The sequence below is a fragment of the Phoca vitulina genome, unplaced genomic scaffold (assembly GCF_004348235.1).
Source record: "Phoca vitulina isolate PV1807 unplaced genomic scaffold, GSC_HSeal_1.0 scaffold100, whole genome shotgun sequence".
Classification (NCBI taxonomy): Eukaryota; Metazoa; Chordata; class Mammalia; order Carnivora; family Phocidae; genus Phoca; species Phoca vitulina.
Genome location: NW_022589803.1, coordinates 894,206 through 910,997, shown reverse-complemented (window position 1 = coordinate 910,997; position 16,792 = coordinate 894,206). Strand labels below are relative to the sequence as shown.

Sequence of the window (16,792 nt, the reverse complement as noted above, 5' to 3'; positions counted from 1 at the left end):
TAGTATCGCAATGGTTTGCTTCTTTCTTGTCCCCATCTTTGTTTTCCCTGGAATAAACATGTGCCTCCCCTTTCACAGGAGAAACACAGGCAGTCTGGAGCCCTCTCAAAAGTCTACTAGTCAGCGGTCCCTGGTCCTCAAGGGATGTCACTGGGGCTCAGCCTGCCCAGTGCCTCTCCGTCCTGGAGGAGGTTGTCACCCTCCCTGGGCAATGATCAGGCTAGGGCAGAGTGTCAGGTAGAAAGCAATGGAAACCATCCATATTCTCTAGGAATCTCTGGGTTATGCTGGCTGGTGCGGCCACTCTCCCAGCTTCATCCAGAAAAGGCCAGCTGAGTTCAAAACCTTGCCATTGCTCTGATCCTGTGTCCCTGGGCCAGTGTGTTTTTTGCTGTTGCTTAGACTCACGTGAGCCTATGTTGCTCGTGTCTCCTTGGGGGACTCTTGAGGGGTTCTTCTCCCAGTGATGAGCTCCTGGAAGGTTGGAGTGTTAGGACTGTTTCCATTACAGTTGTCAGTTAATATGGCCTTGACTGTAGCCTCCCCTTACACACTTTTGGCTTAAAAAAGACAAACCTTTGTAATCTCCTGTCTTGGTTCACAGGAAGCAGAGGCTTTTGCCTTGTATCACAAAGCCCTGGATCTCCAGAAACATGACCGGTTTGAGGAGTCAGCCAAGGCCTACCATGAGCTCCTGGAGGCGCGCCTGCTGCGAGAGGTGAGGCACCACAGGCCAGGTGGTGGGCTTGCCCTCTGCCCTCCCCTTCTTGGCTGGGCGACCTTGGACATGTTACTTCCTCTCTCTGCCCCTCAGCTTTCCCACCTGTAGAGTGTCAGCCTCCTTGGGTTGCTGTGAGGGTTGAGTGAATCCAGTGAAGCATGTAGAGTGGTTCTCAGTATATAGTAAGAGCTCTGTGTCGGCTATTTTGTTACATTCTCTTTACAACTACTCTGCCGAGAAGATGGGGGCCACTGTCCCCATTTTACCATTGTGATAGCTCAGAGGCACCCAACTAGTGAAGCATTAGAACCAGGATAGGAACCCATGGTTTCCTGATACTTAATGATCCTCATTGTTGGCAGTGCATCTTGGCAAATGCCGTTGAGGTGATAGCCCATGAACTCAGGAAGCCTGTGTAGGCGCTCAGAGAAAAGGCTGGAAGAGCAACACAGAGCCCATGGAGGGCATAGGGTAAGAGTATGGCAGAGAGGGGCAGGCAGGGCAGGACCCAGTGATCCAGCGTGGGGGCCATGTTAGTGGCAAGTGAGTTCAACCTGAGTTGGCTGGGTCCTGGAGATGTTGCCTGGAGGTTTGATAATGAGTCTCAACTTGAAATTGATTTAGGAAGAATTATGTTTGATTAGGAGGAAAGGCTTTTGTTTTTAAGTACCCACACACACAGACATGCAATAAGGAAGCAGACAGACTCCATCCATGGGCATTTTCTGGAATGCGGTCCTTCAGTTGAGCAGTCTCCTACACCTCTAGGAAGGCAGACACTTATGTCTGAAGCCCCCACCCCTGGACGGTTTTTACCACGGATGAGACAGAATGCTAACTGAGTTCTCCTTGTCGGTTACAGGAGTCCATCCCTTCCCTCACTCGTGGATGTCAGGATTCTCTGGTGCTGGTGATAGTGTCTTGGAATTAGGACTGTGGGAATTGTGACCCGCCCCTCCCCCATTAGTAGGAAGTGAGTGAGGGCCCAGAGACGAAAAAGACTTTATTCCACTTTACTGAGCTCCAGCCATAGGCCAGGGGCTGGGTGTGTTTCAGGAGGAGGGGGTGTTCCCTCACACATGGTGGAGCGGGCCTCAGAGGTGTGAGTGGGTGAGCAGAGCAAAGTCGGAAGGATGCTGGTCGGCTTTGTAGTTGTAGGTGTGTCCACCTCTCTCTCTGTCAGTCTCAGCCTTGAAAGACTGCTGTGGCACTCTCCCCCTTGGCTTGTACAGGTAAAACATGGTCATCGTAAACAGTTGAAAAGTACAGAAAATGTACAGAAAAGTTTCTTTTCACATTCATCTGCATTGGTATACTTACTATTAAACTAAATTGTGTAGTTCTAGTCTCACAAACACTTGGCATAAACAGGCCCTGGAACACAGCTGACTCCTAAGAAGTGGATGGCTTCGTTGGGGAGGCTTGTTGGGGTGAGCCCTTCGTCTTCTGTGGGCGTCAGCGTGTCTGTCTCAGAGGGTGGAGAACGGTGCTGAACCCAGCTGGTGGGGTGGGGGTTAGTTAACGAGAGCTTCTGCTGTCATGTGCGGAGGCATGCTGACTAGTCTCCGAGGTAGACTCACACAGCCTCTATTGAAGGGGTCACACCAGATTTTGAACAGTTCTGTACTTGGAGTGGCGAAGGTACCTGGTGTCCAGCTGTGGTCAGCCTGTTGTTGGAGATCTTTCAGCAGTATAAGCCAGACGACAGGAGAAGATAAGGAATGAGGTTTGATTTGAGCTTTTTAGTCTTCTTGTTGGGATTCCGTAAGAGTGCTAGGGTAGATTTCTTGGATTAGTCAAGGGGTGCTTCCTAAAGGTTGCATGTCCTCAGGTCTTATCTGTTCTTCTTTTTTTTTTTTTTTTTAAGATTTTACTTATTTATTTGACAGAGAGAGACACAGCGAGAGAGGGAACACAAGCAGGGGGAGTGGGAGAGGGAGAAGCAGGCTTCCCGTGGAGCAGGGAGCCCGATGTGGGACTCGATCCCAGGACCGTGGGATCATGACCTGAGCCGAAGGCAGACGCTTAATGACTGAGCCACCCAGGCACCCCAGGTCTTATCTGTTCTGATCATGAAGAAGAATGTCATGTGAATGTGACCTGTCCCAGGACAAGGCTGAGATACGGACCCGCCCCTGGAAAGAATTTCTTTGTGCCACCGAGTTTTTCTGTTAGAAAATGTTTTACTTTGTCCCATGGTTAGAGCAGTAGTTTTTCTCATTGGTGGTGTCTTAGAAGTGGTAGGGTTTTCTGAGAGTTTTCATAAAAGCTGTAGTGAAATAACTTTTTATATGAAACATGTTATTTATTTATTTGACAGAGAGAGAGACAGCGAGAGAGGGAACACAAGCAGGGGGAGTGGGAGAAGGAGAAGCAGGCTCCCTGCTGAGCAGGGATCCCGATGCGGGGCTCGATCCCAGGACCCTGGGATCATGACCTGAGCTGAAGGCAGACACTTAACGCCTGAGCCACCCAGGCGCCCCTGGCTCACACTTTTGATATTTAGGGTAGGATTTACTGTCCTTGTAATACAGATGTCGTCAGGGCACTAACTTCTTAAAGTAACTTGTCCACAGTTACGTGATGAGTTACAGAGTTGGGAGCTCAGCCTCCTGATTCCTAATCTGATGCTCTTCTTGCTGTGGGATGTGTAGGGATGTGTAAGTTGGCTGCCTGGCCACCTCCAGACCCTGCCGCTGCCCCCAGGTGGCCTCCTCCTGTCCTGTCCTCCCTCTTAAGGCCTGCTGCCGGGGAGCTGCAGGCTCCAGGCTTGACCTTTCAGGCATGGCCGTAGCGATGGGGAGGGTTCCCTCTGTCTCTTTTGGTGCCGAGACTATCTGCAAACTGCCTTGTGGTGATCTAGCTTTCCTTCTCTGTCTGCTCGGAGCTGGAGGCGTCCCCCAAGAACATCTAGTGTAGGGCTTTCATTTTCCAATGGAGGGTGGCACCGGACTGGGCCAAGGGTCTCCGCAGCAGAGGCCAGCTGGGAAGCCAGGTGTCCTGCTGACTGCCTGCTGAGGCTTCAGGGCCTAGGTGTCACTCTTGACCTCTGTTTTTGTTCACAGGCAGTTTCGTCTGGTGATGAGAAAGAAGGGTTGAAGCACCCTGGGCTGATGCTGAAATATTCCACATATAAGAACTTGGCCCAGCTGGCAGCCCAGCGAGAGGACCTGGAGACCGCGATGGAATTCTACTTGGAGGTGTGGTTTTGGCAATGTTTATTAGCCTCTTGGGGTTTTTGAAAGCTCTTGGTGGAGGGGGTGAGGTTGTGGTCTTCTTGGCTAAAAAGAATTTGTAGTGGTGCATCACCAAGCTGTGGTCCCTGAGACCCTTATCAGCTGACAGCAGTGCATTCAGAGAGAGCAGGGGCCTGCATGTGCGTTGGTCCTCTGCCACTCAGGGCACGTGTGGCCGCAGCTAGTTGCTGACTCTCTCTGGGCCTCCAGGTCTACACCAGTATAGTGGGCATGGTAAGAAAGAGGGCGGTTGTGAAAACTGAATGAATTGGTACTAAGAACACAGCCTGACCTCTGGCACCCTGTAGCTGCTCATAACAGTATTGCCGTGATCTCTATGTTACCGTCACTGTCTCTGTGGGCACCTCTGTGGTGCCAGACACCACGTGGACTGCTTTCCAAACATGCGCTAACTGTACGTCATCTTGCGGGGAAGGTATCTTTATCTTCATTTTCATGGTGGGGGGACTGAGGCTCGGGATCATGCTGCCAGTCAGTATAGGAGCAGGGATGTGAACTGATGTCTGTTTCCAGAGCCCATAATCTTCCTAAAATCCCACAATTTAAAATTAAATAAATTTTTTTTTAAAAAGATTTTATTTATTTGACAGAGAGAGACACAGCGAGAGCAGGAACACAAGCAGGGGGAGTGGGAGAGGGAGAAGCAGGCTTCCCGCGGAGCAGGGAGCCCGATGCGGGGCTCGATCCCAGGACCCTGGGATCATGACCTGAGCCGAAGGCAGACGCTTAACGACTGAGCCACCCAGGCGCCCCTAAATAAAAAGTTTGAACCCCACAGAAATACCCTACAAGTCCCATTTGCTTTTAATGGTATTTTCACTTCCTTTATCAAATATGTAAGGAGTACAGATGTTCAGAGTGACAAACTATGTCAAGATGTTCTGAATTCGATAAATTGGTTCATGTAACTTGTGTTTGCCATTTTTCTGGGTGGTTTGGGTGGCTAGGTTGGTGCTCTGCCCCTCCCATCACCATGGGCACCCGCTCAGCAAGAGAGCCGACTGAGCGTGTGCGCTCTCTGTGCTGCTTCCAGGCAGTCATGCTGGACTCCACCGATGTCAACCTCTGGTATAAAATTGGACATGTGGCCCTGAGGCTTATCCGGGTCCCCCTGGCTCGCCATGCTTTTGAGGAAGGGCTGCGGTGCAATCCTGACCACTGGCCCTGCTTGGACAACCTCATCACTGTCCTGTACACCCTCAGCGATTACACAAGTGAGTCAGGCTTTGATGGCTTTCTCCCATGCGCTCGTGTTTTGCGGACAGAGGAGGGAGGGCAGCTTGGGTAGGTTGGAGGCCAGGTTAACACTGAAGTGCTTTCTGCCTGTCAGGAAGGGAGATGGCTTTGCATTCCTGCTTTATCGCATGTGTCTTTCTCACTCAGTTGAGCTTTCTTGAGTGCATTGTGGTGATAGGTAGCATGCTCTCTGAGTGGTTTTCCCTTCGCTTATTTCATTTCATCCCTGCATTGTCCCATCCTGCGCCAGAACCTGTTTCTTTTTTTTTATTTTATTTTATTTTTTATTTTTTAATTTTTTTAAAAGATTTTATTTATTTATTTGAGAGAGAGAATGAGACAGAGAGCATGAGAGAGGGGAGGGTCAGAGGGAGAAGCAGACTCCCCACTGAGCAGGGAGCCTGATGCGGGACTCGATCCCGGGACTCCAGGATCATGACCTGAGCTGAAGGCAGCCGCTTAACCAACTGAGCCACCCAGGCGCCCCTAGAACCTGTTTCTATAACTTGCTGACAGATGGCCTAGCAGTTGCAGCTTGACTCCTTCTGGTGCTGGGGACCTCACTACCTCTTGAGGTCCATTCCTTTGTAAAGCAGCAGGGCTACTAGAATGGTCTCTGCCAGATGGAGCCCCAGTCTGCCCTCCAGTTGCTTAAGCTCCTTGGCTCCAGCCTCTCTGTCTGCTCTGCAGAGAATTCCTTTGTCCCTTGCATGGGCTGGTCCTGAGGCAGGCACTGATTAGGTGTTCTAGGAGTCAGCCTCCTCTGGGTGTCCTCTGAGGCCAGAGAGGAAGGAGGCTCTCCAGGAGTGCTCGGAGCAGGACTGAGCGCAGTGGGAGCCCAGGGCTCTGTCCACTATGTATGCTGCAGGCTGGTCCAGTGTGTGAAGGTGCACTGTACCTGGCTGGGCCCAGTTACTCTTTTTAGGACAGACATGTCCATGAGCACTTGCTATCATTTTAAAGGTGTAGGCCTGGAAGACTGACTGGCAGAGGCTTTTTCCTTCCCTTCCCTTTTTTAAAGACAAATAGTGTGGAGTGTTTAGAGAGGCACTAGGCCCTGCTCACGCTTCCCCACCTCCGGTTCTCCACAACTACTTTTTAATTGAGGGAGCACACACACACAGTAGAGTGCACAATATGTATATGTGAAACATGTCCAAGATGCAGAACATTTCTAGAGCCCCAGAAGGCAGGCTGCTTTCGCTCCCGTTCCAATCATTCCCACCCGGGAGGTGATCTTGATTTCTCCCTTTTGTCACCAGAGAGGAGCTCTGCTTGTTGTCGAGGCTCCTCTAGGTGGCATCAGGTGGCGGCGTGTACTCTTCTCACCTGGCTCCCTGGGCTGTGGTCTTCCCATCCGTGAGGGCACCCGGGCCATCACTCGGGCCTCTTTATTGCCGTGTTGTCTGTTATGTGCGTCTGCACAATTGGACCATTCTGTGCTTGCACATCGGGTCGTTTGCAGAGTCGAGTCCGTGCCTAACACTGCTGTGAATGCTCTGTGTGCGTCCTTCGGCGGACACGGCACTTGTTCTGCTTGCCCCAGTTTTCACGCCCACCAGCACAATGTGATAGTGCTTGTGAGGTGCCCTTTGGACTCTCACAGCTCCTTCTTCGAGAGGTGTTTAGGCTCCTCTTGAAAGCTTTTATGGCAGCTTGGGGGCCACCTGAGGTGGACAGTCTTGTGTTCTGCCTTTCTTTCCCCAGCCACCGGGTTTAGTTCTTTGTACCCCTCTCTCGTGGTAGGAGAAGTTGTACTTGGTAAACTTAAGTCCTTGGGGGCAAACAGGCCTGGGGGGCTGAATGGCTGCTCTCTCTGGGGGAGCCCCGCCCTGAAAGGCCTGACACCCATTTATTGATTTCAGTGTGTGTGTGTGTGTGTGTGTGTGTGTGTGTGTGTGTGTAACTATAGACTCCACGCCCAGTGTGGAGCCCAAACCAAGGCTTGAACTCACGACACAGATCAAGACCTGAGCCAAAAAGTCAAGACTCAGACACTTAACTGACTGAGCCACCCAGGCGTCCCAGACCTGACACTCATTTAAACCCCAAAGTAAAAGCAGCATGTTAAATCGACTCCCAGTGGCTTTTATTCACTTGCGATGAGTAGGCAGCGGTGCTTGGGGTTGATGCCTGCTGACCACCTCTCGTTCCTCTGGAACTTCCCAGGCCCTCCGTCTGTGGGAGCGCCGCTGTAGTACAGCTAGTGCGGTGAGCTCTACCGCCGCCGAAACGCCTGCTGAGAGCCGGCATCTCCAGGTGCTCCGGGCCTCCCTGGGTTTCTCTCTGGGCGTCTCTGATGGCCACTGTCATGTCCCACTGTGGTCCCAGAGAAACCGTGTTCTTGTTTGTGTGGGGCAGGAGCCTCTGGGTCGTCTGTGCAGCCGTTCGGTCGAGTCCGTGCCTAACACTGCTGTGAATGCTCTGTGTGCGTCCTTGCTGGGCTGTGCCGGGACCACCCAGACCCTCCCTGTGCATAGGTTGCACAGCCTTCATGTGCCTTGCGGGGGACAGCGTGGTACTGTGGAGCTTTGTGATGGGTTTCTGCTCTCTCCTTCTATGGCACTCTAGGAGGACACCACTTCCTTCTGTCTCTCAGAGCTTCCATGCCCACATCTCTGCTTCTGCTCTCCCTTTCCTTCCTCCTCACCCCTGGCTCCTCCTTTGTCTGGTTATTCTTGACAGCAGTGGCTCGCAATCCATCTACACTCGGACTCTGAAGCTGAGCAGGGCATGGTAGTGGTCCCAGTGCCCAGTTGGAGCAGAGCTGGTACTTGGCTACACTGTATTGGTTTTCCCCGTGTGTTCACAGGTGAGGCCTGGTGGCACCGGGCCTGCTGGAGACTTATTTATGGCAGTCACGTCTGTCAGGGGCTATTCCCACTTATAAATACCAAAGGCTTTCCTAGTTCACATCGCAGCTGTGCTTCGTGACTCCTTGGCATCCCGGTTTTTCTCTTGTGTTGCTTTGCCTGTGACGGTCTCCACTCTTGGAGGAGCTAGAGAAGGATAGGCTTTCCAGATCATTGATTTGAGAAGGCTTGTTGACATGAATGATGTACATGCCTTTAATTGCAGGCAATAACTTTTTTGGTAAGAACAGTTAAAAAAAAAAAAGAGAAGGAGGAAAATTGGAAAATGCAGATAAGCAAAAGGAGCAGAAACCAGTTTCATGTGTACAAATGGAGTCACACCGTGTGGCCGGTTTGTTTCCTGCCTTTTTCCCAGGCTGTCTTGTGGCCTTCCTTCTGGTCAGCGAAGACACCCCTCAACCATTGGTACAGCAGCTCCTCAGCAACCCAGTGTGTGGGTTGGGGACGCTTTCCTTAACCAGGCGCCCCTAGTGGTGCTGAGTGCTTTCCTGATTTTTTGAAGGCTCTTTTCCAATTAGCCAATAGCCAATCACTGTCGGCCTGTAGGTTTTTGCAGCAATTCCTAGAAGTGGATTGTTGGGCTAAGGGTCTGTGTGTAATACCCACGGCTCTCTGTAAAGGTCATCATACAGTCTGTCCTTGCCCATCAGCATTTGGCTTTGCCTCATCTGCTGTGAGTAGTGGTATTTTCAGCATCCCGTTATTGTTTGCCAACATTTCTTTGATTCCAGAGTAGGGACGTTTTCTTGGTGTTAACTGGCAAGGCCAGAGGTTGGGGTGCACACTCAGAAATCATATCATTTCTTTCCTTACCAGCATGTCTGTACTTCATCTGCAAAGCTTTGGAGAAGGACTGCCGGTACAGCAAAGGACTGGTTCTCAAGGAAAAGATCTTTGAAGAACAGCCTTGTCTCCGGAAGGACTCCCTCCGAATGTTCCTTAAATGGTGGGTTCTGCCTCTTCCTGTGGTGGTTCTGCACTCCCCTCTCCCCCAACAGTGTGTGGCTGGTGGATGGCAGGAGGCGTGTGCATCTCCTTCTCTCAGGTCCTGACTCCCTGGCAGTTGAGCCCCTGCACTTCATCCCCCACTGCACCCCCTCACCTGGCTTTGATCCTGCTTTGCCTATTACTCGCCTGTGTGCCTAATCACGGCGGTGCCTCCTTGGCTCTCTGCTGCCCGCCTTTCCCACTGCCCTGCTGGCTCTTGGCATTCACCAGCTCTCCTCTGGGTGCTTGTGGTAGCCTGCTGTATACCTTGTCTGCCCGCCACCCACCGTTTCCCTTTCCAGGGCTTTGCTCCCAAGTGCTTCCCAAGTTCAATGTCCTAGACATGACCTTGACACCCTGCCTTGCCTCCAGGACAAAGCTCATGCTCAGAGCATCACCCAGGAGGTCCTTTACAGTCTGACCCCCTTAGTTCTTCTCCTTGCCTCCTATTTCTCCCTGCCCCAGGAGAAGACTTCCCTAGGTCCCTGACAGATTCCAGGCCTGGCCCAGTTGTGCCCTATCCTGTCCCTGTGCCCTGGCTCCCTCATGCCCTCACCTGGAAGGCCAACTTCCCACCTCTCCACCTGTCATGCCATTGCTCCTTCTTCATGTTCCAGCTCCCAGGTCACCTCTGGGCAGCTTTCCAAGCTCTGGCTGCCTCCCTCCCTCAACCCTCCCAATGAACCAACTCCTCCATCCTCTGGTCCTTGGCCCCTGCACCTCAGCTGGTGAGGGGTTAGTGGTTATTTATCTCTGTGTCTATCCCTCATAAGACTGTATTTCTTGTTCATATCTGTCCTGATGGTACTAACCATCTTAAGAGAGAGAGATAAAAGGGAAAAGTAAATCTGTAAGCAAATGGCTTTGTGGTAGAGCCCTGCTGAGAGGCGTCAGGACAGCTGGGCAGGAGAGCCTGCAGGTATTGCCGGGCCTGCCTCAGGTGGACGTGTGTCTGTGTGAGGGCACCTGAGGCCTCACGGCCCCTGCCCTTTCTGTAGTTTGGCTATACCAGGGACTTTGGTGAGCTTCAGTAGTCTGATGACTTTTGGGCTGGGCAGGATGGGAAAGTTACATTCTTTTACAGTTCTCTGTAAATAATTGAGAGCAAGGTTTTATTTTTCTGTGGCTTTTCGGACATTACCGTGATATTGTTAATACATATGAAAACCCTTTGCTCAATTTTGAATTGTAGAGGGAACAAAGGGTATTAGTCACTTGTATTGTATGTGGGTATTAAGAATGCTAATTACTGCCCTTAGAGGCCAGACTCAAGGGGTTATTTTATTTGTAGGAAGAATTAATACAGATTAAAGGGTATTAACTTAACTGCATCCCTGTCTGTAAAATTTCAGCCTCTGCTCTAGTTTGTAACATTGTAATTTCTCTCTGTCTTACATGCTTTAGTGACATGTCAATCCATGATGTGTCGGTGAGCGCAGCTGAGACGCAGGCCATTGTAGAGGAGGCCCTGGGGCTGCGGAAGAAGCGACAAGCGCTGACCATGCGGGAGAAGGAGCCAGACCTGAAACTGGTGCAGCCCATCCCCTTCTTCACGTAGGTCATCTGGGTCTGTGGGGGTGCTGGGTCAGCTGGTGGGCCCTGCGCAGGAGGGAGAGGCCCCGAGGCCTACCCCTGGGCTGATGGTGTGAGTGGGGGCCGGGTGCATGCTAGACAGACACCTAGAGGCGTGCATGCACTTATTGGCCGCCAAGAGGCAGGCCAGGCCTCTCCCATGTACGCCCAGTTGAAGTCTCTCTTTGCTCTTGCCGTTCTTGATGCCAGCCACCTGCCACATCCCTGCAAGCCCCCTGTCAGTCTGCCCTTCCCAGAGGGGAAAAGGAAAGTAACGTTTGCCGTACACTGGACCGGTGGAAATGGGGTTCAGAGCAGTCAGATGGTGAATGGAGAGTCTGGAGTTGATCCCAGGTGTGGGTTCCATGGCTCTTGAGCGCCTGCTGTCCCTCTGGGGCCACGCGGGATGCCCTGGAGAATGGGCCTCCGCATAGCCCTTGTGAGTCCCACAGTGTGTGAGAGGCCCCCCAGGGAAGGGAAAACGTATTGGCAGCCTCCCAGAGTTGGGGTCATTCAGCCCCTTAGTGAGATCTGGTGTGTAGTTTTTGTTTTTTAAAATTCTGACTTTGAGTCTTGAATCTTTAAATTTAGCATGCCTTGACAGCAGTGTTCTCATACTCAGAGGTATTGTCCCATAGTGGTCCTGGGGCTCCCACCATGGATCAGACAGGCCTGGGGCCAGTCCTGGCACCCCTAAGTGTGTGACCCTGGGATGCTACTTGCCACTCCTAAAAGCAGGGAGAGCAACCTTCTCTTACAGAGTTGTTGTGATAGTGAAATAGAACCGCTGGGGGCCAGCACAGAACCAGCATTTCCGCACACACTCAGGAGGGGCTGGCATTTGATCCATGGTACAACTGCCTGTGTGTTTCCACATGTTGAGTGTCCCAGGAATGTCTCCCCCCTGGACCCTGACATGGTCAGGAAGTTGGGGCTGCTCTCAGACTCTTGTCAGTTGCCCTTCCCATTATTTGGTCAGCTGGGTCAGGAGCCCCATCCTGTCTGAGTGTGGGCTCCCTAGCCGAGACATTGCGAGTTCGGGAAGAGCCCTGAGTGCCTCTCTTTACAGTGAAGGAGGGGAAGGCCTGAGAATGCTGGAGAGGGCTGGAGAGGGTCCTGGCAATAGGACTAGAGAAGCTGTGAACTGGTGTCATGGCCACCCTCATGCAGGGGGAAGGCCAAAGGGAAGCATGAAGGAGATGGGCTTGGCTGGAGTGAAGTCTGGAATTGGGTTACTAGAGGAAGAGTGCGGAGTCCCTCTCTGGGAGGGAAGGGGTCGGGCTTTTAAAATAACCACAGTCTATCGTAGGGCTCGGCATACTTCTCCCACAAATGACCAGGTGGTAAATGCTTTAGGCTTTGTGGGCCAGGTACCATCTCTGTTGTATATTCTCCTCAGGGTGTGTGTGTGTGTGTAACAACCCTTTAGCTGGCTCTTAGCTTGTGGGCTGTATAAAACAGGCTGTGGGCCACGGTTTGCCACCCCTTGGTCTAGTCAGTGCCTACTAGACAAGGCACGAGTAAATGAAATTGTGTACTTAAGGCATTAGACATAACCCAGCTGTGAGCAAATTCTTCCCGTGTGCATGTAGCCTTTACTGAAGACAGGGAAAGAACAGGTAGGAGATCCCTTCCAGTCCCAGGAGCCTCCATTTGGTTAGATTCTGGATTTTAGAACACCTTCCGTTTTCATTCTTTCCTCAGCATTTACTGGATGCCAGCTTCATGCCAGGCACTGTGCCCTGTACTGGCGACTCAGCATGGTGGGCACGTCCCTCTCTGGGGATGATCTGAGGGGTAGTCAGTCACCCAGAAGAAAAGGCACATGCCCCAAGCTGATGAGCCCTTTGAGGAGAGCAGCACAGCACCTTGGGGGGAGCTCATAATGGGGTCTGCACTGCTTTGGGGGTCAGGGAAGGCTTAGGTACTGGAGCTAGAGTCTGACAGAGGAGTGACATTGACCAGGCAGAGAGGCTGGGATGGGGGTGAGGGCCTCATTTTGGGGCAGAGAGAAGCCTGTGCAAAGGTCCTGTGGTATGCAGGGGTCTGATTTTGTTTGCAGAACTGAAAGAAAGCTATCATGGTGGGAGGGTCGGGGTGAGGGTGGGGTGTGAGATGAGGCTGGGTCAGTTGGCTAGGTCAGGCTGTGCAGCACCATGAGGCTGAGGGTGTGGTTTTTAGCCTGAGAGCATGGGAAGACATTCAGAGATGGCTGGATGGATATATCATACCACACCATATCATACCACAGCACAACATATAACACAACGTAAAATGGGAAACAAGAGACACTCTACAACATAACATACCGTACCACAATAAAACACACACGTGACACAGCACATATCACACGGCATACAACATAGCGTGCAGTAAAACACACAATGGACTTGGTGACGATTGAAAAATTCAGCTTTGTAGGGAAGGAGCTTTTGAAGTGTGTCAGTGGTTTTCATGCCCGCCTGGTGGAGTCTGAAGGTGCCTGGGCCTGAGGTGCTTCAGGGCTGTGCCAGGGTGAGGCTTGTGCTCCTGCTTGGTCTGTTCCACCTAAGTGGTGTTAGACTCAGGATTTTGTCCATACCCATGACAACAAAACCAGGAGCGCTCCGGCCTGCCCTCATGGAGATGGCAGCCATGGGGCCGTTGCCGCTGCCTCTCCGCAGGCCAGCTGGCCCTGTGCTTGGAGCACCCAATGCTGGGTGCTGACCAGGTGCGGTGACCCTCTCTTTGCAGCTGGAAGTGCCTGGGAGAGAGTTTGCTGGCCATGTACAACCACCTCACCACCTGTGAGCCCTTACGGCCCAGCCTTGGCAAGAGGATCGACCTGTCCGACTACCGGGACCCCAGCCAGCCTCTGGTGTCTTCTGTGGTGGTGGCCCCTGTCAGCGTGATCCAGCCAAGCCCCGTCCCCGCCAACCCGGCCGTGGCTGTGTCAGAATCTGTGCTCTCCTATGCCCCCGTGGCTGCGGCCAGCTTCCCGCTGCACAGTCCCAGCCTGCTGGAGACCGGCGTCCCTGCAGGTGAGGAGCCCTCCTGGGGTCAGCTCTGGGGGAGGCCTCCCCGGAGGGATGGGTCTTGCTGCAGCTTCTGGCCCAAGGTTTAAGTGGGGGCCCCCCAGCTCTGCAGGGGAGGTTGAGCCTACGCCCGGGGCTGGTCAGGGGCCGCTTCAGCAATGAGGCCCCCGAGGGGAGTGGGTCAGAGCTCAGAACCACAGCTTCTTGGGACTGCTAAACTCCTGGCTGCGAAGTCCTGGCGGAAGGGTGGCCCTTTTCACTGGGAACGTGGGAGCTGGCGGGGCCCTCTGCTGGTCCTGCTGTGCTGTGCGCTGACGCTGAGTTGTTTGACCTTAAGAAAGCCGGCAAAGTGGACCACTATATGTGGTAGTATATTTTTTTAGTGGTTTTATTGATTTTTACTATCAATCAAGTTGTAAAAAAATTTCAGACAGCAGTTCCCAAGCCTTTTCTTGATTTCTGTGTCCCTGAAAAAAAGGCTACCTGGCCGTTAAACGAGTTTCTGAATGAACATACACATGGTTGTTCTAACTTTTTTGCTTGATCATATGTGACACTCCTCTCCTCTCTGTATAATTCTCATGATTCTCTTGCTCATGTCCTGTCAGTGGGTGCTCAGAAGGTCCTGGGTGGTGGGCAGAGTCAGTGTCGCTGCCACTGGCTCGGTCATGTCCCAAGTACACGCACCGAGGCCCCAGAGGCTCTCACGGCCAGCCGGTGGGGGGTTGGGGGGAGGGACTGCTGGAGCCCCTGGTGTTCTGTAGCCGTGGAGAGTAATCGTCACATCTGGCTTATGGGTTCTGGGAATTTGAAGTGATTTGAGTTTGAAATTAACTTTACTCAGGACTCTTGTTAAAGAAGAGTTGGGAGGTTTCTTGGACATCAGAGATAAAGATGAAACATATTGGTAGAGTTAGAAAATTAGGGGCACTGATGTTCCTGTGTGGTGCATTTTCTTACCCCTGCCCCTTGTAAGATTTCAGTTTGCACTCTTTGTGAAGGTGATGTTTCTGGGGGAGATAAATCCAAGAAAGGAGTAAAGCGGAAGAAGATTGCAGAAGACAGTGGAGAGACAGCAAAGCGGCGGTCTGCCCGTGTCCGAAACACCAAGTGCAAGAAAGAAGAGAAGGTAGACTTCCAGGAGCTTCTGATGAAGTTCTTGCCATCCAGGTACCATGCACACATTTTCTCGTTTGTGAAAACAGGCAAACCTACAAACTTCCAGCCTATACCACTGATAAAGTTTCTCTTTCCATTGCCTCCCCCTCCTCTGGGCACCTCCTTTGTTTTCTCATAACATTTGTGCCAATGGCTAAAGCACAGATCTCACTTCTCTTTCCTCTGAACTTCCTGAAGGCAGGAACCATGACTTACACATCTTTTAGAGAACCAGATACTCCCTGGGCCCTCAGGAGATGGATGGATCACCGAGCTGGAGGCTACTCATGTCCTCATGCACACATAGACATCCACTTGCCAGGAGGCCTAGGGCTGCTGCTTCTTGGGTGCAGACTCTGGGAAACTCCAGAGAAGGGAGCACCCATTCCACTTTCAGGAAGAGTGTGCATGCTTGGTTTCTCAGTAGGGTTCCCTCAAATTCTGAGGAGGAGGAGGAGGACAGGCTTAGAAATCCTCCCTTGCTTTCAGCAGTTCTTAGTGTTCTCAGAGAAGAGTCCAGGAGGAGAAGAGTCCAGGCTGCCCCTAGCTGGGAGGGGCCTGGGTGCCTGTGCTCTATAAGTCAGTTTTCACCAGTGCTCCTGCTTTTTGTCCTTGCCTCCCCAGCTCCTCAGAGGCTCCAGGGCCCATTGTTTATGATGGCAGTGCATGGGCTTCTTCATGCCTCCTCCCCTGCCCTTAGCTGAGTGAAGAGAGCAGTTCTGCTTCTGCTGCTTCATCATCTTGCTGCCGTCTGACATTTGGTGTACACATTTCTTGTCTGCTGGGGCTTCCTCTCCTATCCCCTGTACCTTTTTATCCCTTCACAGTTTCTGGAGTGGAGTTTGGAAGGTAACCATGTGTGTTCAGTATGCATTTTTTTTTTTTTTTTTAAGATTTTATGTATTTATTTGACGGGCGGGGGGAGGGAGAACAAGCCAAGGGAATGACAGAGGGAGAGGGAGAAGCAGGCTCTCCTCTGAGCCAGGGACCCCCCCGCCCCCATGGGGCTCGATCCCAGGATCCCGGGATCATGACCTGAGCCAAAGGCACACATTAACCGACTGAGCCACCCAGGCAGCCCTAAAAAAAATTTTTTCCCCCTAAAAATTTTTTTAAAAGTAATTTCTATATCCAATGTGGGGCTTGAATTTACAGCCCCGAGATCAAGAGTTTCATGCTCTATCCACTGAGCCAGCCAGGCACCCCTCTTGCCCTCTTCATGTGGAATGTTTTCTACCTTCCTTATCTTTATTTTAATTGTTGATTTCCATGTCTGCTTCTTCGAATGGCCAGGCAGGAGCAATGTGAGAACTTGCCCAGAGTAGTCACCCTGGCGGTGTGTGTGCATAAAAAATGAAGCCATCAAAGAGTGCCTGTTTTATGTGTTTATGCCCCAGGGCTGCTTGGTTGAGGGGAAGCTATAGGATGGCCAAAACGTGGTCCTTGGGAGGTGCTGACAGTATGTTCCTCCCCAGGCCCAGGGCTTTGTGGGGAGCCACGGAGCCATGGAGGGCCCAAGCTCAGAAGGGCCGTCTATGCCCCCATACTCCACTCACTCCACTTTCTTCTTGCTTGCTGGGCTCCCCTCAGGTCTTAGAACATACCTGGTGCTCTTCTGGCCTGTGCCTCTCCACCTGTCCCTGTCCTGCTTCTTTGCACGGCCAGCCCCTTTTCCTCCTCCATTGTCAGCATGGACATTATCCCCTCTGAGAGGCCTTCCTGATTTAGCTCTCCAAAGGATGTCCCCTGTGACCCTCTGTTTTAAGCACTCTGTGGTGGTTGGTCCTTATTTGGGCTCTTTGTTTCTGTGTTTCTGTTTATTGTCTGTCTCCCATTTAGAAGGTAAGCTTACTGCGGGCAGGGTTTGCCACACTCACAGCTGAATTCTAGTGCCTGACACATGCTCAGTAATCAACAAGTCCTGTTGGTGGAATGAATGAATGAGTGAGGGTATAGATTAGATGCCAGCTTGGA

The 16,792-nt window shown here is 51.9% G+C and overlaps 1 protein-coding gene across 1 annotated transcript in view; it reads left to right on the top strand.

Moving 5' to 3' along the window:
• CABIN1 (calcineurin binding protein 1) overlaps positions 1 to 16,792 on the top strand; it is a 154,292-nt gene that overhangs the window by 19,364 nt on the left and 118,136 nt on the right. Inside the window, 7 exon segments of the mRNA XM_032397546.1 lie at positions 605 to 718; positions 3,787 to 3,921; positions 5,012 to 5,192; positions 8,904 to 9,033; positions 10,479 to 10,628; positions 13,380 to 13,666; positions 14,662 to 14,830. Of these exon segments, the coding sequence (XP_032253437.1) occupies positions 605 to 718; positions 3,787 to 3,921; positions 5,012 to 5,192; positions 8,904 to 9,033; positions 10,479 to 10,628; positions 13,380 to 13,666; positions 14,662 to 14,830 (1,166 nt within the window).